This window comes from Lissotriton vulgaris, chromosome 4_1, assembly GCF_964263255.1.
Source record: "Lissotriton vulgaris chromosome 4_1, aLisVul1.2, whole genome shotgun sequence".
NCBI lineage: Eukaryota > Metazoa > Chordata > Amphibia > Caudata > Salamandridae > Lissotriton > Lissotriton vulgaris.
This window is the reverse complement of record NC_141691.1, coordinates 2,006,106,625-2,006,128,842: the sequence shown is the minus strand read 5'-3', so window position 1 is coordinate 2,006,128,842 and position 22,218 is coordinate 2,006,106,625. Positions and strand designations below refer to the sequence as shown.

The 22,218-nt window shown below is 43.8% G+C and overlaps 1 protein-coding gene across 3 annotated transcripts in view; it reads right to left on the bottom strand.

The window, feature by feature from the left end:
* LOC147724853 (protein FAM83H-like) overlaps nucleotides 1-22,218 on the bottom strand; it is a 241,160-nt gene that overhangs the window by 904 nt on the left and 218,038 nt on the right. For 2 of the 3 annotated variants that reach the window (XM_086966346.1, XM_086966348.1), the window contains one exon: nucleotides 5,904-9,100. In XM_086966346.1, coding sequence (XP_086822472.1) covers nucleotides 6,031-9,100 — 3,070 coding nt within the window. In that variant the 3' untranslated portion in view covers nucleotides 5,904-6,030. Of the gene's footprint in view, nucleotides 1-5,903; nucleotides 9,101-22,218 lie in introns of those variants that run through there. The other variant, XM_086966347.1, reaches the window with a different exon arrangement.

Genomic DNA, 22,218 nt, shown 5'->3' with positions numbered 1-22,218 from the left:
AAGCAATATGAGCAGCCGTAAGCCATGTTGTGTAGGAAGGAGATTCCCTCTAGTACAACCACTTTAATTAAATTACGTTTTAAAGTTAGCTTCCCTGTATGCACAAACCTCTTTACTCCCACATCATTGTACGTGTGACCTCAATGTTTGGAGCGGTCACATTATTCCCTATGTCACTTTAAAGTTGGGGATATCTTGTTTTACCCAAACCTACAGCAAGTCTATGCCGAGTCATTTACATCTGGCCCCAGTGCACTCCACCGCTAATGATTCACTAAACTACTTCACTCTGATGTGAAGACCTCCTTCTATGAGCCCCAATCCATGTCAATTGTTCTTTTACCTGAATCCATACATATTTCTTGAGTTACTTTTAAATTTACAATCTTCCTAATTTATACCCCCTTTCTGGTGGTAAAAGCCAATGGAATCATAAAACCAATCAAAAGAACCCCTGTGATCAAATCAAACTTATTTTTACCTTCCCTTCTTTTGCAGTCTGGTTGCCTAAACATTCATTTACACCTAAAATACATTTATCTAAACATACATTGATATATATCAATACATCTACATACCTAGCCATCTACCTACCTACCTACCCTTCTATTTGCATGCTTATCTTACCAGGGGACTCAGTCTAACTGTAGAACTTCTACACACCTTCATAGAGGAATTCACCTGGGCATAGGGGAAGACAACATCTTAAAAACTGCTGAGTGACTTCTGTTTCAAGGCTCTACAATGTCATAGATATCAATTTCCAGAACCTGAAGAAGACGCAGAGGCGACTACATTAGCGCTTCTGTGCACACTTCCATCACACACAAACTAGCTTTGAACTCATAGCTGCACCGTTTGTGGAAAATTAGCTGATAGCAACTATGTCATTTAGGGTTCACTACAGGTTGCAACTGTGGGATATTTGATATGTTTAAACCTGCCCTTTACTAGCTGATTAAAGTATTTGAAGTCATCGGTTACTTTTGCACTACTTAGGGATATTTTAATCCAGTTATTTAATCCAGGTCACAGGCTGTGTAATGTCATTTTTTTAATGTCATTACAGTCAAAGGTCCTCTGGGGGTCATGATGTGTAATGTCACTTCTGCTGCCCCAATGATGTTAGTCAAATGCTGACAACGAGAAGTGGTCAATGTTGTTCTAGGAAGGCAAAAAAGAGGAAGTAGCTTGTGATGATCAAGATTATAGGCTTGGCAAAACTCTATGTGTCTATCAACATCAACTAGACATGCATGAACTGGCAGCATATGAACAATATTTGTGTTTTAAGTGCTGGTGGTTGTCAAGGAGCTACAACATTAGCGCTACCGGACGCCAACAGAGCCCACAGGAACTTATTTAAAGCCTGCTGGAGGCCCATAACTACATTCTGGACCGAAACGCTATTTTTGCTTTCACTTTTAGGTGTTTTCAAAAATGTCACGATGCTTGATAATCCTAAAAAAGTAGTGTCTGCTTCACGTGTAATCCCTCAAAATGAATGCTGTGATCAGTTTTGTAGAGGACAAGTGTGACTCTCGCTCAACAGATACTGTAAGTAATCTCTTGCCACCCTTTATGTTCTACCACCTTTTAACTCCACCCCCACTAATATCAGTTCCTTTCACCGGCAACCCTCCTCGAAGAAACCAGTGTTAAGTCGACAGCATTGTACAGGCTGAACTCCACTCCCCACTCACAGCATGTGCCTATTCACATATGATCTGCATACTTGCATAGGGGATTCTTCCAGCACAATGTCCCTTTAGCCTGTCAGGGTTTCTCAGGAAACAAAACAGACAAACAATATACCCAATACAAACCATTGTGGTAGAAATTACACAGAAAGGATTCAATTCTGGGTTTTGGCACCAGTGCTGCATCCGGAACCACACTTCTGAGGCTGTAAACAAGCTTGGTGTATTTGTAGTTCTAGTGGCTACCCCCTAAAGGCCCTGACCACCCCAAGTAAACCTTATGCTGTCTGGAGAGGATTTCTGAATGTATATGACCTCCTCAAAAATACTAAAGAGCAATTAGTGTGATTAATAAAACACTTGATAATTTCTAGGTAAAGAGTTGCCATGAGACGCGGCATTTGACCAGCTGCTAGCGAATGGTGCCTTTAGTGAACCATGCAAACATCATGCCCGCTCCAAACCCGTTTTTGATTTTTTTTGTTTTTTTTAACTTAGTATCCTAGGGGGACAGCCTAGTTTACCTTTAGGGATGAGGAAGCCCTGCGTGGCATTTAAGCTGAGGCTGACAATCTATATACAAAATGTGTACTCGCTTTCGACATACAAGCAACAGTGAAAGTAGGCCTGGCCAAGATATATTCCTTATCAGGCAGACTTGTGAATGACTTATCCACACGAGCATGGCTATTCAGAGGCGGCGACCTGTAGTGGGAATCTGCTGGTATTCCTGGCATGTCTCAGTAGAGCATAACCCATAAATGTGAGAAGAGCACCTTGGATTCAAAATAAAAGATTTCAATAACTGTTCATAAAATGCCAGGCCCATCTCGAATGCCCCTGGAATGCCTACATTTTACACAACGGCTTTACGTGTCCTTAAGCTATACCTAGCCTTAAACTGCTGTGTTGTTATCCTGCTTCTGTTTTTGGACACTTTTTTTATTCATTTACATTTTTAGAACTTTGCCTGTCTCAGTCACATCTTGATGCCTCTCTTCTTTAGAAGGCACAAGTTTAAAGTCTTTGTGTGGGACTGACTTAGCTACCACCTCACTAACTGCTGTTGAGCTGCTTAGAGTCCCAGAGCTGCTTAGAGTCCCAGAACTGCAGGAGCTCTTGTAAAGAAGGTTCTCTGGCGGCCTGGCCATCAAACACCCCGGAGGAGGAGTGTCCGCGAGAAGAAATGAAGAGGACACGCCTTTCATTCCAACAAAAAGATGGAGCTTCGTAAATCAAGGGAGACGAATCTGCAGTTAGGAGACTGTTGAACGACATTAAGAAATAGTCTAAGAGAGGGCTAAAACTTCAAATTACACACCATATGTGCTCTTGTAAACAACGTGGCATTAGGACTACAGGGATGTGACAACAGGCACATTTTGACCACCAAATTAAAGACAACTATGACCCCCTGGTCCATCTTTGATCACTTAACAGTCCCCTGTTGCTGCTGCGGTGATATGGAAAGAGCAAATATTGCAAATGACAGAATTTACAACTCTGTTTACTTTCTGTTCTTGCAGCAGCTTTCAGGCCGCTTGAGTCAAGGGGTAGCAAGGGCAAGCTAGAGGTGGCATCTGCCAGCACTGCACCCCCATATATCTCCATATCTGCAAAGAGGTAGCACCTTTGCGCTAACCTTTTAGTAGGATTAGGTGGTCTACCACAGAGAGTAGCCACTTCCATGCCCCTTTGGACATCATCCTGACTTGGGTTGCCATGGTTGAGATGGTATTTGAGGGAAGGTGGCCGGGCATCGGGCTGTTACTGTCTGGAGAAGCTCGCTAAATGTTCACTTCTTTTGAGTTTTTTGGCCTTCCTGTATTGCATACCTTTCCTCATTTGATGTTACTTATGCCGTCGTAGCAGCCAGATTCTTTTAGTTTTCAGTTTAGATCTTCCATGAAAAGATACACTGCAAAATATACTTATAAAATGCATTCACTCCAAAATATAGACTGACAATATCTTTAACTTAAATAGATATCTTTCTACAAAGATTTTTTAGGCGGATTTCATGCCTAAATCAACACAAAATCGCCTTCCTTTCAATTTAGGACTCGATTAAATTACTCTTCTAATCTCAATCATTGTCGTAGAGATTTTTGCCCATGAATGGAATCTTAGAGCTGTTGAGGGACGGCAGATGCATACTGTGATCCATCTTGGTGGGTCTCATGTTATTGACCTTGAATGGATGGCAATAGATCCTCCGGAATCCACCACAAGGCACTATACACATTTACATATGGTACTATTTTTATTTGATGGGCCACCTTCATATAGGAAATAAGCATCATGTGTGTAAATGTATTTGTTGAAGCCTCTGAGCAAAGTCCCCTAGTACCAAAATGATTAAAACTGTTGTCATCGTAGAGACTCCTGCATTAGGCATGAACCCCATTCCATGCATTCAAGACCACTGATATATGTAATTTCGTGGCTGTCGTTTTCTGCATAATTAAGGATTTGCCCCATAATTGATCATCTGCTGCATATTTTGCAAAAAACTTTCTAGCTCGAACGGATCAAAAATTACTGAAACGACAACGACGTATGTTGCCGTGCAGTGGAAGGCCCTTTTCGAAAGCTGCATAGTTGGTCACCTTTCAATACCTACTGCTGCATTACAGTGTTAAACTGTTACTAATGAGATGGGACCTTTGCCTAGGCAGTGTAAAACGTGTGTAAAAAACAGACAAAATGTGACAGTAATACTGTCCTAAAATGTACTGCAGTACGTCACATAATTTGGCTTTTCTTCCCAAATTATTTAGTCAACCCTGTCACATAATTTGGGCCTCCCAATCACATAATTTGTGCATAAGGACAACATTCTCTCATTTCAAGGCATAAGTGGGCTGTGCGCGCAGGTCACTTCCTGTAGGCCTGCCGGATTTGCTGAGACTTCCTGCATGTGAGGCTGGGGCTCCCGTTTGCTTGGGAAAGTGAAAGAACTGTGCTGAGCATTGGCAACAATGTTGGACAACTGAGAATCAACCCGAAATCAATCTGCCTGACTTGTTTGTGGTCTGGGCAGGGTCTTAACACAGGCCCCTGCAGCTCTTGCAGTACACGGTGCCCTATTCTTTAAGGGCCCCCCATTCAACCCAAGGTCAATTAATATCTGTGAAGAGCCTCAATCTATTGGGCATGAGGCTTCTGCCAAGTTACCACTCAGATGACAGAAGGCTTTGTGCCGCCTTTCAACCCCCCCAAATTGGGCGTAAACCTGACCCTGAACTTTCAGTGCATTAAGTAAGATCCCATGGCATTGCCCCCAAGAAGAATGACCGAGCACCGGAGGCCTCTGGGTTACCCACTGAGTTGGTCTCTCTATCACTTTCCATCCCTGAATTCAATTTTTCTGTCAGGTCTTAAAATGTACATTTGAATAGTAAATTATACATCGGTACGGACCCTACCCATCTTTATAAATTCATTTTGGAGTTTCATAAAGCGCTACACCTTGGTAAGTGCCTTTAGGACAATAGCTCAAGGTGATGTTTCTGCCCCACGGATCCACCTTGCATCATCATTAATGTCTGCAAGAGCACATCTCATAGAGCCAATGGTTAATGATATGCAAGGATTCTATATTGGACAATACTTTCTAGACCTGGGCATTCCATAGTGCTACGTCTTATGGCACGAGTGCCTGCGGATTCTCCAGTGTCAACAAGTATGCACCACAAAGCATATCATGTTCGATATCAGACTAGAAGTGACTGGGGACATTCTTTGGGATCAACAGTGTAGCTTCAATCCTGCCACTCTGAAACAATTACAGCTGCTCCGGAGAAACCACATATTATGATCATGAAGGTAAGCGGAGGAGTCTAAGCATCACTTGGTGGCCAACGCAGGAAGGTGGCAAACACAGGGAGAATTGCTAAGCCAAAAACAAGAAAACAAGGGGATAAGGGCTTTGGAAAAGGCAAATTATGTTTTCAAACACTCATGGATTTCCCAGAAGCTATGTTCCTCACGCTCGTGAAACACAAACAAGTCCCTGGTGTGGGCAGTGTCTCTTGAAGGTGGTTCATTTACACATTCACTTCCAGGTCACTTGACGTAAACATCAAATGTGATTGTGCAGCATCATAAATAGCATTACGCTTCAAGTAGGCCTCCAGTGAAAAGCTGTGCGCCTGCGCTACCTGAATGGCCCATTGGGCGCTCGACAAGCCTCGGTGAGCCTGTCGTAACTATGGCTTTTTCAACGGAAGCAACTAAATGCGATTATAACTAACCCTCCTCCCCCAATTCCCATCCTCCAATAAGATAGTTACGACCGTGGCATTCCCGAAGGACGGGGTCGCTTAGATCATTTTTTGTTTTTAAAGGTGCCTAGTAGTTTGGGCATAAATTTGCTAATCCTCTTGTCTTTGTGGTCTGCCTCACCATCAGATTCTCCATTGTTTGGCTGCTCCTCTTTCTTGCAGAAGACCTCGAACCTGCTGTAGACCCGTTTCTCCTTTCGCATGCTTTCCATCTTCTTCAAGATGGTGTCCCTGTCCTCCGTCGATGTTTGGGGCCTCATGAATCGGCTGCGGCTTATAAAGCTGTCAGTTCTAGTGAGGGCCTCGTCCTTTGGAGGGGCCTCTTCCTTTTGGCTGTCCAGCGAACTGTTGCTGCCGGTCAGTTTGGACTTTTCATCATCGTTGTTAGCCACAAGGGCCTGCTGTGCTTGTTTGGCCATCTCGGCGCGGTTCTTCTGGCTGTGGGCAGAGATTTGCTCCAGGATCACCTTGGTATCATCACGTAGATTGCTGCTATAAATGACATTGGATGCTGAAGAGGGAAATCGGCTTTGGGGAGACTGGCTGGTCTTTGGCGTTGGAGCTGGTGTTGGTGCTGGAGTTGGTGCTGGAGTTGGTGCTGGAGTTGGTGCTGGCGCTGTCGTGGGTGCTGGCATTGGTGCTGGCGTTGGTGCTGGCGTTGGTGCAGGTGTCGATACAGGTGGTAGTGCGGCAGGTTTTTTGAATTTATCATCAATCTCAGTCCCTGCTATTGACTCCAGAACATCTCCTTTCGAGTGGCGCTTATAAGCCAAGCCTTGCTTCTCTAACTTGGCATTATCAGAAGTTGATTCTTCCTCTACTTTTTTGTCAGCTTTTGGATTCAAGAACTGCTTGAACTTTAATGATCCTTTCCTCAAAAACTCCATCGGCGACTGCTCCGGCTTGTCTTCTTCACACTTATTCCCAGCGTTTGATGACTCTGGATTCCTTGACAGACTTTCCAGCGCATTACCAAAAATCAATGCAGAATTTTGCCTGCTGGGTGGCTTCTTAGCCTCAAGATTGGACTTTTTTGGGGGTTCCTCGATTTCTGCCACTGAGGTTAGACTTTCTCTGATCTCTGGAAGAGCAGGTTTGCTGCTGTCTGTGGTGAAGAGTTCAGAGGCCATCTTCTCAACCTTGCTGCTCATGGTAACTACGTGATTGTCCGAATTTGGAAGATCTGTAGTATGGGAGCTCACTGAAGACATACTATACTGTGCATCCAGAAGTGTACGACTAAAGGGCTCCATCGTGTCCAGCACCGTGGACTTAATGGTTTTGTTGTACTGCATGGTTTCGGTGCTGAGGCTCTGCGTGCCCTGGGAGTCTTCTTCTTGAACTCTGGAGACCGTCGTCCCTTGGCTCACGGACATGCTTTCTGTGTCTTTACCAAAGGTTTTGTACTTCTCCAAAATTTGTGCTACTTTAGAGGACATGATTCCGGCTTCGGTTTCATTGGTAACCTCGCTGCCAGTTTCCTCCTTCTGGAAGCGCTGCACTTTGACTGTTGCTGAGGCATGCTGTTCAACTTTGGAAGAGCTGAAGATCAGAGAAGACCTCAGCCGTGAACTCCTCTGAATCAGCGGGTTCATTCTGGACCTAAAGGATTCATGCCGTACTATGGAGGTTTCCTCGCCGTCTTTCTCCACCACTGCCCCCTCTTTTGCTTTTTCTGTCTCCAAGGCGGTGGTGTTGAACATGCCAGTAGGTCTGAATGGTGGAATCGGGTCAATGGAGTACCTGGCCAGAGTTTCACTAGTGTTCATTGCTCTCTCTGTTGACGACACAGCTCCAGAGTACTTTGCTAGTATTTCACTAGTATTCATTGTTCTCTCTGTTGACGACACAGCTCCAGAGTACTTTGCTAGTATTTCACTAGTGTTCATTTCTCTCTCTTTTTGCACCACAGCTCCAGAGTACTTTGCCAGATTGTCACTAGGGTACATTGCTCTCTCTGTAGGCATCCCTGCTCCGGACGTCCTGTATGGGGGAATGTCATCCAATGAAAACTTGGCCAGTGTTTCACTACTGGGAACTGCTTTCTCCGGAGGAACCAAAGCATCGTCATCATAGTCTGGCTCTATTGCCATCTGGAGGCCCTCTTCTGAAGGATCAGGCTGGTATGCACTCATGTAAGATGAAATTCTCCAGTTCCGCAGACCCTGCTTGTTCTCTTGAGGCTTCTTGTCCACCTCTTGGTCTTGTGAGAATTGTCTTTGCTCCAGACTCTGCTTCTGAGTTGGAGAGGTCTGGCACATGTACTTCTGGCCCACATTTTGCCTCCTCTGAGTACCGTAACCCAGTCTACCCTCTGGTCCAAGGTTCACCTTGTCTGAGCCAAGTCGAGCTTCTCGAGAGGAGCTAGAGTGCACATAATCAAGTCTCATAGGATAACCTTCCTGCATGTAATTTGGTTCAATTGGTGGAGGCTCCGGTTGGAAGCGCGGATCATTTCCATATTCATCCAGCTCTGGGAATCCCTGGCGGCCCGCTCGGATTTTCTCAAACAGACCCTGTGGCCGTGTGGGTCCCAAATGGCGCTCAGCTTGGTAGAACTGTTCTTTCTGGAAATGACTAGACTGGAATCGATACTCGTCGTTGTTGTTGACAAACATCTGCCGGCTGTACTGTTTGGCGGCAGAATAGTTCTCATAGGTGCCCTCTGCAAAGCTGTGCCTCTTCAAGCCATCTACCTCCAGCTGTCGGGTTCGTAGAAAGGCTCTGCTCTGCTCCATCTCCATGGCCATCTTCTTCTGATCCGTTCGCATAACGTTGCCCTCCATGGTGTGCCGCATCATGTCGTCACGCCGAAAGCCCTGCAGGTAGTGCCGGTCTAGGTCGACCCTCTCGGCATATGTAGGGAGGGAGTTCATTGAGCCATCATCTCTTGGGAACATCATGTGAAGCTTCCTTTGATACAACGGCCGGGATCCGCCATAAGGGGTTATTTGAAATGGGTTATCCATCTTTATAATGGGGGCACCATCCAGAGGAACCAGGGGTTCGGACTGGGCAAAGAGTATCCGAAATTCCTCATCGAAACTGGAGACCAATTCGCCTTGGAAGACATGAGCGATGCTGCGGTGGATCTTCTCATAGGACCACATGAAGCTGCAAAAAGAGAAATAAAAGAGAAACTTAAAATGCTGCAGACCAATCAGTAAGCAGTTCCATTAAATAAACACATCAGATGCATAAATTCTTATATTTCATAAACCTCATCTGTTGCTTTCTTCATCTTTACAAATATCACATACAACACAACCTTGGATTTTGAAGAGGCTGGAGCCAAATCAGTTCAGCCATTTAGAGCCACCAGGATGTTGTATTGCTCATCAGTAACTCAAAAGTGGTTGAACCAACCCAACCACTCAAAAAGGCACTGCAGAACGCAAATGATTTTGAACACCGTAAAAACAGAACTACTTTTTTGGGAGAGCTAAATTTACCAATTTGCACAGCCATGCACCGACTATGCACAGCCTTCTTTAAACGTATGGAAAATGAAATTTAAAAATGGGACATAAAGCGCTCGATTTGAACTGCTTGTGTCATTATCTTCAGAAGTAGGGACTTCTCGAAGAGCATTGACTTGCAAGGAAAATAGAGCAAGGCGGTGGGTTAATGTGACTTGCACACCATTCCCCCATCATTGCTGTTCTAGTGTTTACAGATGATACTGCGACATTCAGCGTCACAGTGCACCCCCGGATACAGTTGACCAACTGACTTGTCACCCTTCCCCTATCAAACATGCTGCATCATCGATGAAAGCAAAAATCGATACTGGTTAAACAAGCAGCTCTGAACTCGAAATAAGTTATAATGCATCAAACCAGTGCTTAATTTGAGCCGGTAGTTTCCGGTGCTCGGCACCAGCACTTAAATGTCAGCACCGGCTCTAGTAACAGTCCACCACATGGTGGCACTGTCTTTAATTTTTGAAATGAGCACAACAACAGTGTTTATTAAGCCAATATGCTTTGAAAATTAATAATACTAGCCTCTCACATCATTATTATAGGTTTGTGTGATCTAAAATAGTCTGAATTATCACACTTGTAGGAGTGAGAAGGCTACGTGCTATGTTGGTACTGTCATTGGCAACGCTGACAAGGGCAATGTGTGGTGCAAGCTGCAGTGGCCTTCCGAGAAGGGCCCTGGCACTTAATTATTTACAAATTAAGCACTGCATCAAACATATAAGAAACTTCTATTAGAAATGTATCCTCAGACCTAATATCCCCAAGAAGGCCAAGCCTTTAAGAGAATTATAAAAGTTTATGTCAACAAAGCCTCAAAGAGGTGATGATGGAAAAATGAAACGCTGCAGCAACAACTGTATTGCAGCTTGACGTGTATATAGATTCACCTGCTGTGCATTATTCCGCCATCTAGTAGTTCGCTGCATCAGTTATTCTTCAGTGCCTAAGTATTTCTTCACTGTTTGAAGAAAATCCTAATTGCCCACCATGTTGATTTGAGGAATATTCAATTGTCGATCACAATAAGGATAATGATTCCTAACATGATGGGAGAAAATAGAGATGAAAGATGGCGATCAAGTTGTTGGGCATTGAGGATCAGGCAGGGCTGCTCGGTAATAGCAGAGGAGCGGCGTCCTACTGCCAGCAGATGATAAATGTAATGATAATAAAAGAATTGTATTATTATTTTATTTATTACTGCCTGAGCAGCCTGAGCTGCTGCGGGCCCGGGCCATGCCAGGGAGGAGTAGCGGTGGGCACTTATAAGTAAGCATGCCAGTTTGGCCGGCTGTCCTATTCCCGCTAAACACACATGCACACTTATATTTCTCCAACTCAGCTGTGTTGTACAGCCGGGCTGGAAAAAAGCTACAGGCTCCCTTGTCCCTGAGTGAGCATCAAACCAGCCCGCTCAGACCAATCCAGGCGCCTCTCTAATGTTAGACATAGTGTGAGAGAAGCATCTGGATTAGGTAGGGAGCCTGTGCTGTCGCACATGGACTGCTGGGAGGAGAGAGGTAGGGGAGCACTGAGGCGGCTGGCAGCGTCAGGATATATATCAATGCTCCGACTTGCCTCGTTTTTTTGAAGAAAGGAAAGCACTCTCAGGGGCGAGTTCAAAGTTTTATTTGGAACCCACAGCGACCAGACACGTTTCGGCGTTTGCCTTCTTCGATGGTAGAAGTGCGCGTCTGAAGCGGCCATTTTTATTACATCATTACAACACCAACAAATGTGTGACATAGAGAGAAGAGTATGTTTCAAAGCATGGGTGCCATCTTAGCCTAGGCTTTTTACATTATAATCACAATATATATATATATATATGTATATATATCGAGACCTCTCTCTAATTTGGAAACCTCCTCTTTGCCGGTAGTTACCTGCTGCATCTCATTCCGCAATTGCAAGAAATTCCCGGTCCGACATTTATGACATTATGTCCCAAACTATATCGCCCTGGATGGGCTACAGCCTCTTCCAATGCTCAATAATCCACAGTCCTTCAATCTCACCCTGAATGGGTAATGTCTATTACACAATTACTTCATAGTTCATAGCAAAACACAAACAAACATAAACATCCCAGAAAAATAGAAAAAAGTGGGATGTTTATGCCACTGTTATGCATTTAAAGTTGATGTTACATCATACAGACTGCGCCCACAGCCTAAAAGGTTTTTCTAAGGTGCAACCGCTAAATGGCAGTATAATGTACATAATGTGAATCTAGAGCAGGGTCACGCTGTAAAACACCTCCTCGTACATTAACTGGCTGTAGTAAAGAGCTATTGCTTGTCTAAGGTCTGAAAAACCTCCACATAGCACCATAACCCGCCTTTGGGTCATGCTCGTACTTTATAAAAAAAACAAAAATAAAATAAATACCATTCCAAACCGTAAATCAATCACCAGCACCTTTATCATTCACAATCTTCAAACCAATGAAAATAAGCACTGGCAATGCCAAAAGATCTGGCTATACGGTGCTCCTTCCCTGATAGAGGTATCTTTCCTTGTGTATATGCTGTAGCTGTACTACATGGAGCTATTGCACCCAATTCGCAATGTCATAGGGCGGCAGTACAAAAAAAAGAAGATATTTGCCTTCCATCAATACAGATAAAGAGCGTGTCCACGGATCTTCAATCTTGACACCCTCCAAGCATCACTGCCCTCTTCCCCCCAAAACAAGGTCTACCTTCCCTGGGCTTTGAGCTGTTTAACGTATTCATGGGAACTATTAAACACTCCGCGGGTCCGCTTTTTTCAAAGAGCAACATTACAGGGCTGCTCACAATGAAATTGTTACTTAACTGTAGGTGTCGTTTTGCAGCTTGATGGCATGCTCTGCATTATTCTGCCATACAGTGGTTGAGTCTGGAATACTTCCCTTTTTGTCCAATTTCTTTGTCTTTTTTTGGGGTATGTGCGTCGTCTGTCACCATTTGGTGGTATGACGTCCCATTGTGATGTCAGACGTGTGCCCTGCAGCCATAGATGCGGATATGATATACCAACCCAGATGAGCGATACTGCAAGTCTAACCACAATATAGCGAGAATGAGGTGCTTCAGTAAGGCGCTAAAATACTGAAGGTGTATCGGTGCTAAACGTAATGGTAAATTGGGAACTTCAACAAAGCCAGAGGTGATATATTTCAGGGGCAATAGTTAGCTATTAAGGTTCTTAAGAGTAGGAGTAGGCTGTGGTGTGATATCCTCACTTGCACGGCGGCTCCTGAGACCTTTTACGTTAAAAAGACCAACAGAAAGAGTGGGACCTCTCCATAGTCTTAATGGGTTTCAACAGCTCCCTTTTGAGGCTTTGGAGCAAACAGACTTAAAGACAGCGTCTTTGGTCACCATTACATCGGCAAGGAGAGTTATGAGTATTGGTTGTTTCCTTTCCTTAGTTGAAGTTCTTGCCACTTTTCATTTGCCTCAGATCATATTACCTGCCTTACCGTCAGACAGCAATTCAGAAATTCCATCTTCTCTGGCTGTAGGGAGAGCTCTTTGTGCATCTATTTGGACCGGACAAAGGAATGCAGAGTTTCTAAAATCTCTCTTTGTGTCGTTTGGTGCAGCGAACAAAGGCAAGAAGGTAACAACTCATACGATCAGTAGATAGGTTTACCAGGCGATATCACAATCACACAAAGACAACTCCCCTCCGCCTATCATTCAAGGGCAATCCTCAAGAGTGGTTTCAGCAACCTGGGCTGAAGTGGTGAGTCCCTACAGGAAATCTGTAGGGCTGCGACGTGGTCCTCACATCAGACATTTATAGAGCACTATGAACTAGATCTTGCCGATACAAATGAATGTAATTTTGGTTCGAAAAGTCTTAAAATCAGCAATGAAGCAATTGTCGACTGAACAAATATGATTTATTGCATCCCTTGTTTGGCGCATATATTTTTCTGAAGCTTGGTATATCCTCACTCAGTTATGACTGGGTCGAGAAGGACGAGATGAGAGGGTAACGATCCAATTACTTACCAGTAATGTTCATTAGCTTGATTCGTAATCCTCCTTGCCCAAGTCCACACCCTTTCCTCCCTTCCAAGTTTGAACCTCCATCTTGAGGTTTTGTGCAAGTTACAGGAGGAGGGGTGGTGGGAGGTTCATTTGTCTACCAGTATCGGTGGAAATAGAAGAAGGACTCAAGACGTGAGCTAGGAATCCCATAGCGTGTCAGGAGCTCTGCCTGAAAGCAGAATCGCCTCATTCAGTCACAAATGGGACGAGGAGGACTACGAATCAGGGTAATGAAGATTACCAGTAAGTAATAGAATAATTTCCGTACACTCAAAGCCCACACCGATCAAATGCTGCTCCCGCCCTCTCCTCCAAGAGGGTCAGACATGTCATAGGTGCTGTCCCTCCCATTTAGCGAATGCCTCACATGGTGGCCTTGTAAACATTAGCCTGCAAGACAGCTGAAATTGCTGATGCACCTGCAAATGGGATCTTGCATGAGCGGACCCTCACAGGTCAGACACAATTCAAGTAAGGTAGCTGAGTGCGTTGGTGCCCTGGTAGGAGACACTTCTGCGTGTAGCCAGCAGGCTCGAATTCTAGCCACACTGCTATGTGGAAGCTGCTGATTACAGGTGAGCCGAATCAGCCTCTTACCCCATCAAGTCTGATAACATAAGTGCCCCATGTCAGGTAACCGTAACTGCTATTAAGGAAATCACCAATAAACAATTCAATTCAAGCCATGACATTTATGTACATTTGTGCAGCAACTGAACAATGGCGATATTCTTGGCGCTTCATCCCACAGCTGCGGGTCCACATGAGGCTCAATGATGGAACTGGATTATTTCCAATTGTTGCATCCAAAAAGTATTATTTTAAGACTTTTTTTTGTTTCTTTTCAGGATGTGACAGGCTTTATTTTGACTTTGCATGCAATACACTACAATCAAATAAATCTCTCAAAGAACTTGTTGGTGTTTCTGAGAGGGGTGGTAACGTAGATGTGCGTTTATTTTGGTTCTGTTTGTGCTGTTTACGACCAACTGATGCTGAACCTGTGGTTTCGGCTGGGTGCAGAAAGGTCGCCCAAATTCTCTATACAACATCCTCTCCTGTGTGGGAGGGGAGCATAAACATAAAAGAATGACGACCGCTGACACTGTGAATTGTTGCCATTACTGTGCACTATACTGCGTATGTTTCAATGTGGAGGCCATCTTGAGTGAGTGAACGACCCTCCAATAGGATTGTAACCAGCACTCTTTCAGCAGAAGCATACACATTCTGCCCAATCAGATGGAGCACCCAGTTAAACAGCATATGGGCGGAGCCAACACCCTCTCCCCCTCCCCCAAAAGTGCTTCTTAAAGATCTTTTTTTCTGATGATTACACAAGGTCCTGCAACAGCTGCGCTCTCAAGCCAGACCTAAAGACTGGAGATGACAATACGAGTCTCAAAGAGCAGTGGGGCCTGTGTCTAAATGTAGGCGTGAAGAAGACACACCCTACACTTGCTGCAAATGTGACCACCCTGACAACCATTTCTACACGGTGCACTACCAAGCTGGAGGAAACATGCAGTCCTGGTGCCCTTCTAGAAACCAGATGACAGAACCAATATTATCCAAAATACTAGAGAAGCCAGGCAGGAACACCTGCAAGGTCATGCAGAGGGAAACCACCTACTTAACACCTGCAAAGGGGGCCCAGACCTCTAATTCAGGGGGATTTAAGGTCATCCTCCCCCTGGTCGAATGCCAGCAACCTGCTCTGAGCGCCACACGGCAGGGCGGATCAATACACCCTGCAGGACTGAAGGAATGGTGAGCACAGAATAAAGTGCAGCAGAATGGATCTTACTGGTTCCTCTCGGAGAAACAGCCTGGGTTTGCACTAGATGCAAAGAATGTAATGTGGATATTTTAATTGTTTATTTATATGGCCTTTCATGCACAAGCTGTTTGGGAGCTACGCTACTTAGGAAACACACTGACAGACCATGAGGGTTGAAACTGGACGGCAGCGGAAGGATCGGAGCAAAAGATCACACGTAGTGTGCTTAGTCTGGTCGCACTATACGAAATCAAAATCATATGTTTGCCAAAATATCGCCAACTTGCCAGCTCAATTGGCAGTGAACAGAAAAGTTTTCGAAAATTGCACCCATTTTGAAGAAGATCCGTATTCGACCAGCAGAGGGCGCGGTTGAGCTTTGTAACCAAACTAAGCACGAAAACCAAATGTTACAATGTTTCATAAAGGAAAGGACAGGCAGGGCGCAGCAGCCTGGTTTTGCAAACGCCCCAGGACTTCCAAACCAAATTGTGGCATGAAAAGCAACCAAACAGCTTTAATGGCTTGCTTTACTATAAAACGTGTTTTATGTGTCGCGGAATAAAACACCGAATGTTTTCCAACAGCTATTCCAAGCAGACATGGTAGAGTTATAGTTACATTGGACCTACCGGTTTTTCAGCTCAGCGGCACATGCAAAGTGATTTCCAACCTCCCAGGAAATGAGGTATTTAAATGGTCTAAGATGCGCTCCATCCCCCACCCTGAAAGTCGAAAACATGGAGCCATGTTACACACCTCCAAGGCAACGCTCTTGTTTAGGTATCAATTGGCAACTATAAATGCCCAGGAAATGTCTCCTGTCCTTCAAACCTCCCATTGCAATGAGATCACAAGAAGCCAAGACATGGGTCACATAGGTCCAGGGTCCAACAGAAACTATTTAGTGGCCTTGAAAGACTAACGCCAGCCATCTGGACTTGCCTCAACTTGACAAAGTTTGATGTCGCAAAACCAGCCCTGAAAGCAATATGCTGGCTCCCCGCGGAGACTGAGATAAGTTATACTGCAATGAAGGACGGCCATACCTACAAAAACTGGCTTCACTCCGCAGTTTCACAAGCAAACTGTGTTAAACCTTGCAAAATGTGATCACATGGCCCCAATTCAAGCGTGTAATACTTGTGGGATGCTGTGAAATCGCAAATCACAGCTGAACCAACCACGCCTTAGTCAGTACTTCTTAAAACTGAAATCTTCATGAGATCAGTTGCCTTAATCAATTCTACCGAGTATCGAGCCACACAGTTATAGCAGGGTAACAAACAAAACTTTACATAACTCTGAAATAAAATAAATGGGTCGCCATCAGTATTGGAGTAACCTTGTTTGGCAGTTCTGATGCTTAACTTGAGCCAGTGTTCGGGATTGCTACCAGCACTTTATTGTCAACACCGGCTTTTATGACAGCATGCCACATGGTGGCGCTGTTTGTCTTATTTGTTTTGAGGAGCACAACATCTGTAATTTAATAATTAAATATACATTAAAATCACTAATACCTGCCACCCAAACTATAAGAATAGCTCTGGCGGCATGTATTAGTCATTTTAATGCATATTTAATGTATTAATTGTCACACTTATATGAGTGTGATGGCTAGTAGTGATAGTTGGCAGGTTAGTGAGAGAAATGGGTGGTGGAAGCTGCAGTGGCCTCCTGACAGGAGCCCTGGCAGTTCCTTTTTTTTTTTAAATTAAGCACTGGTTGTTCAGGTCTGTTTCGAGAGACTCTCCACCACACGGTCATGACCTATGTTTGTGCTTTGTCCTCCACCCTCCTTTGGCGACAGAAAGACGGCCCGCCTCATTTAGGGCCAGATGGAGTCTGTGTCCACAAAACTTCTAAGCTGCAGAGTAAAAGCACCAGCCTCATCATGTTCCAAGTGTGTCCAGGTCTGGGAAGGATTAGGGTCGGAGGGAGCACCTGCTTCCATGGGACACAGAGTGCGTCCATATCTGGAGCACTCCGAAGTCAGAGCGAACCACATTTTGTTGCTATAGCATCCCTTGCATCTGTGGCAAAATATTTGAACGTTTGTGGGTTTATCATTAGAATGCTGACAGAATGTTAGCTCTACAAACTGGTGATGGAAGACATTCAATGTTCGTGCACTTACAAGAACGGCGTCCCAGAGAAAAGAACGATTTTATGGAATCACAACACAGAATGGGGGAATTGAGAATGTTCATTAAGATGTTTTTGGATCAGTAGGTTCCATACATTGGAAGTTGGTTTGAATATGGACTCTGAACTGCAAGTATTTTTTAAAGAATAAATTCCCACTAATTTCTAGTACTGATGATACACAATGGATGCTCGGCTGTGAGTTATATGGGATGTCAAATGTTCACAGTGCTGTAAATGTACATTGAATATTGAGAGGACATTAGTCCAAACTGTAGTCACAGTAATATGAGAATATAGACTATAAAAGGACAGCAGTGAATATGTACTGAAGTCTCTGTCACTTTCACGCATCGGTTAATCGTCATCTTCAAAAAGATGTAAGATGGGGTGACGCATACACATAGTTCGTTTTTGTCTAGGAGTAATAACTTACATGGAATAACATAGTAGAAAGGCGACTTTTTTACTATTCATTAGAGAAAACTAAACTTCATGTGAACCAATAAAAATAAACAATATTCGGATTATAAAGAAAACTACGATCATAGAGTAGAAAGCTAGCAGTTTTGATTTTACGTCATCACGGGAAGAACAACCATAGAATAGAGATTACGTTACGCTTTTTTATACCAATTGCCATTTTTATAAATTACTTGAAGATTAGTAACGCAGTATGAGGAGAAAGAAGTACGCCGGTGTAGACCTGCAATAGAGGTATACGCCCCTGTTCGCATACATGGCAACATTGTAGAGCAGGCAAGTGGTAGATCTTTTAAAAAAATAGGAACATTTATTTTCTCCTTATATTGAAACCCAGGCAATCTGCCTGAATAGGGCCTATAGGCATGTATGTGGACAGACAATCAGCATTTCCTTTTTGGAAGTTTAATAACAGCACAAACAAAAACAAAGTTTCAAACTCTCTTTTTGTTCTAAACTCTGTTTTTGTTTGTGCTAAGTAAATTTGCCAAAAATAAAATGATGCAGCTTGTCACATGCTCAAATTTCCCCCTCCAAGAATGAAGTAGAAATTGTAAACCTTTAATTTCAGAGGTAATTCTTGGAAGGGGAGATCGGAGCGTGCGTCACAGGCATAAACATTTTATTTTTGGCAGTTTTACAAAACTCTGAATCGGGTTTCTGCACGCAGGAATCAGGAGGAGGGAGGCTAGCCTTGAAATCTGTAATCTCCCGTCTGAATCAGGAGGGTTGACATGTACGCATTTGGGACAGCCCGTAACAACTTTGATATGAGTCTTTGACACCTCTGACAAGTCTGTTTTGGATAGGTGGAAAGACGTTGTGGAAATAGGCGGATGCCGTATAAATAATGATTGGATGCGGTATGAAATGGAATGCTGAGCCCATCAATGCACTTGCCTGGGAGGCATCAGCCGACCCTAGAGGGGATGGTGGCTAAAACGCTCTCCCACCCATCTGCGGACGGCGCGGCACCAGAACAGGGGCGGCAGCCGAGAAGCACGAAAATGCGCCAATGCCAAGCATGTTTCGAAAGACCCAATGAGAACCAAGGGGCAGTGCCTTTGGGGCAGTCAAAAGGGGCGGGATCTTCAGCACGGCCAAAAGGGGTGGGGCCTTTGGGCCCCCAAAAGGTGCGGGGCCTACGGGATGGCCAAAAGGGGCCAGACACACAGTCCACTCTGTTGGTACGATCGTCCCGCACCGACAAGTGCTGAAACAGCCTGAAAGTTTGACCCACTTCACAGTAGGGCACGAGTCGGGGATACACGTGGGTGGAAGGAGTCCACTCACTATTTTCACAGGAACGCCGTCCACGCTGCCAAGCATTTGGGCCCCACTGAATGATGTGCTAAACTCATCCCGGTGTAATTTCAAACACCGGGACAATTTCAGCAGCGCCTGCACACGTTGTCTGCTTTCCATCTGCAACAAGCAACAACGTGCAGGCAGGGATGGGGCTTTCTTATTTAAGACTCATGCTGGGCCCATAACAAAGGCCAAATTTGAGGGGTGATCAGGCCTCCTTTTGTAAGAGTCTCTTGGCTTGGGAGCAGTCAGGAGCCTCACAACTAGGCGCAAATGAAGCGGAGGGGAAACAAAGGCTCACACCTCGTTAGCAATTCACACATATTTAAGAGGTAGCTTTTCACTTTGTTCAGTCTCTGCTTAGGAGATACGCATGCATTGTAAGAATGTCAGATATTTTGGTCTTTCCACAAAGCAAATTGCATTTATATAGAGCTTACTAAACCTGAGGAGGCGTTGAAATAATTTAAGTACCACTATTTTTTCTAGCATAGCCCTACTCATCCCTACACAGGACGTCAGAGCACTTTACATCAACACATGCAAATTACATGTACAATAAATTATATGTTTCTAAAAGAATGTACAGGATGTGTTACATAAAACTGAGGGGTTGCACGGTGTAGAAGTCATATATCATCTTCCATAGCTCACTGTGCTATTATCCCCGCAGTGAGCTCAAACGTACACATGATAGACCTGCTAAACATATATTTTAAGGCTTTAGATATGACGCCACTTCTTGTGATGCCAAGTCCTGTAAAGTCGAGGCTTGTGATGCCACTTTCTATGATGTCAATTCCTGTGATGCCATGTGTGATGTCATGCTTCGTGATGTTGCACGCCGTGATGTCGCTTGCATACTGCCTAACTAGGTTAGTCCCCCCATTTCTTTTTTTAGGACGTGTGCCCTGCTTCAGTGGGATTTGGAAAGATCATAATTTTGAATCAACTTCCAAGCGGGTGGGAATGATGTCTTGACCAATATTGCGCGTGGACAGACCGCCATCTGGTCTTGAAAATGGACCCTGAGAATTCTGATAGAAACCCTTAAGGTAGACTGTTCATCATTGAGAGTCAGAAAACAACATCTACTGAGTTGTGATGTCATTACAACTAACACTGGTTGTCATCTTTCCAAACAATCGTCTTAAAATACACTGGAAAGGGGAACAGGCAAGCGATGAACGTAATGAGTCTACATTTCAAGCTGCCCTGCAATGACGTATAGAGGTCAAAGTTCAGAGTCATAAAAGAGAACGATGGAATAATTCAGTTCACCAAATAAAGGGGCCCACTATGGGTAAACATGTATGACCAGTGTACCCCTGGGTTTCCGAAGAAGATCATGTGTGCATGGTAGATACATACAAACTGCCATGTATAGATTGGACGAGAATATTGCGGATACTAAAAGACCATCACGATGAGTCATGTTGATATTTTGCCAAAATGATGGATTCACATTATTGCATATGTTCTAATGCAGGTTAACTTAATATCAGGGATGTGGTATTGCACTCGTGTTTCAACTGGTTTATCTGTTTCACAATATTTTCGTATTTGTCGTTGGTGCAAAAGGTCGGTACCCTCCTGAGCAATTAGGGTATGCATAAACAAACTTGACATGTGTGCTCTGCGTACACAGGACCCACTCCTCCCTTGCACTCCTTTCACTTTCATTCAATATTTACTCCATACGTTTAAATGCTTGTTTGTAAATTTTATTCTCATTTCCAAACATGATTCTGTAGCGAGTTTTTCAGTCCGTATAATTCATATTTCATTCGTAATTTTTAAATAATCGTATTTATTCCCAATGCATTTCAAGCATTACGCTCTTCATCAGGGGATTATTAATGTTGCTTGAGGCTCCAGCTGAACTTCCCCAAGCGTCGAGGCGCACGCGCCTTTCTTTTTCCCCCAAAGCCTCGACGCTTGTGGAAGTTCAGCTGGAGCCTCAAGCAACATTAATAATCCCCTGATGAAGAGCGTAATGCTTGAAATGCATTGGGAATAAATACGATTATGTAAAAATCACGAATGAAATATGAATTATACAGACTGAAAAACTCGCTACAGAATCATGTTTGGAAATGAGAAAAAAATTTACAAACAAGCATTTAAACGTATGGAGTAAATATTGAGTGAAAGTGAAAGGAGTACAAGGGAGGAGTGGGTCCTGTGTACGCAGAGCACACATGTCAAGTTTGCTAATGCAGGTTAAAACATAATTTTGATGAAAAAAATAAGTGGAGAAATGACTAAAATAGGTGTTCAATAATCTTTAATAATTACGACTGTACAAATAAACAGGCACATGCATCAAAGCCTTTTGCGATCGCAAACGGTGCGATTCGCAAAAATCGTCTGTTTGCGATCGCAAAATTAGCCTTTGTGATGCATCAAGGGTCAAGGCCCTCGCAATTTGAGAATTCGCAATTAATTGCGAGTTCTCAAATTGCGATTGCATTTAAGGAATCACATTTTCGATTCCTTAAATGCAATGCATGAAACTTAAAAATTCAGCGATTTCACTATTAGCGGGAGCAAATTACCATGAAGTGTAACTTGATGGTAATTTGCAAAAACTTTAAAAAATTCACTTTTGTGCATTTTTCAAAGTTTCATGTTGCGCACACACATGCTCTTAGGGCATGTGTGTGCATTAAATATGTGAACGGATCAATTTCAGGGGTGCAACAGGGTGTCCCTTTGACACCCTGGCACCCTTGAAATTGCATTCTCAATTTGCGATTCTCTAATTGAAATTCGCAAATTGAAAATTGAGGAGGTATTCCTTAATTGCGACTCGCAATTTGCGAGTCACAATGAAGGAATGTTTAGAAATCACTATTTTTTAAGCGATTTCTACATGCATAGGCTTTTGCGATTCCTTAATTGCGATTCCTTAAAAATCGCAATTCAGGAATTACAAAAGCCAAAAATGATGCATGTGTCTGAAAATGTCTATGACTA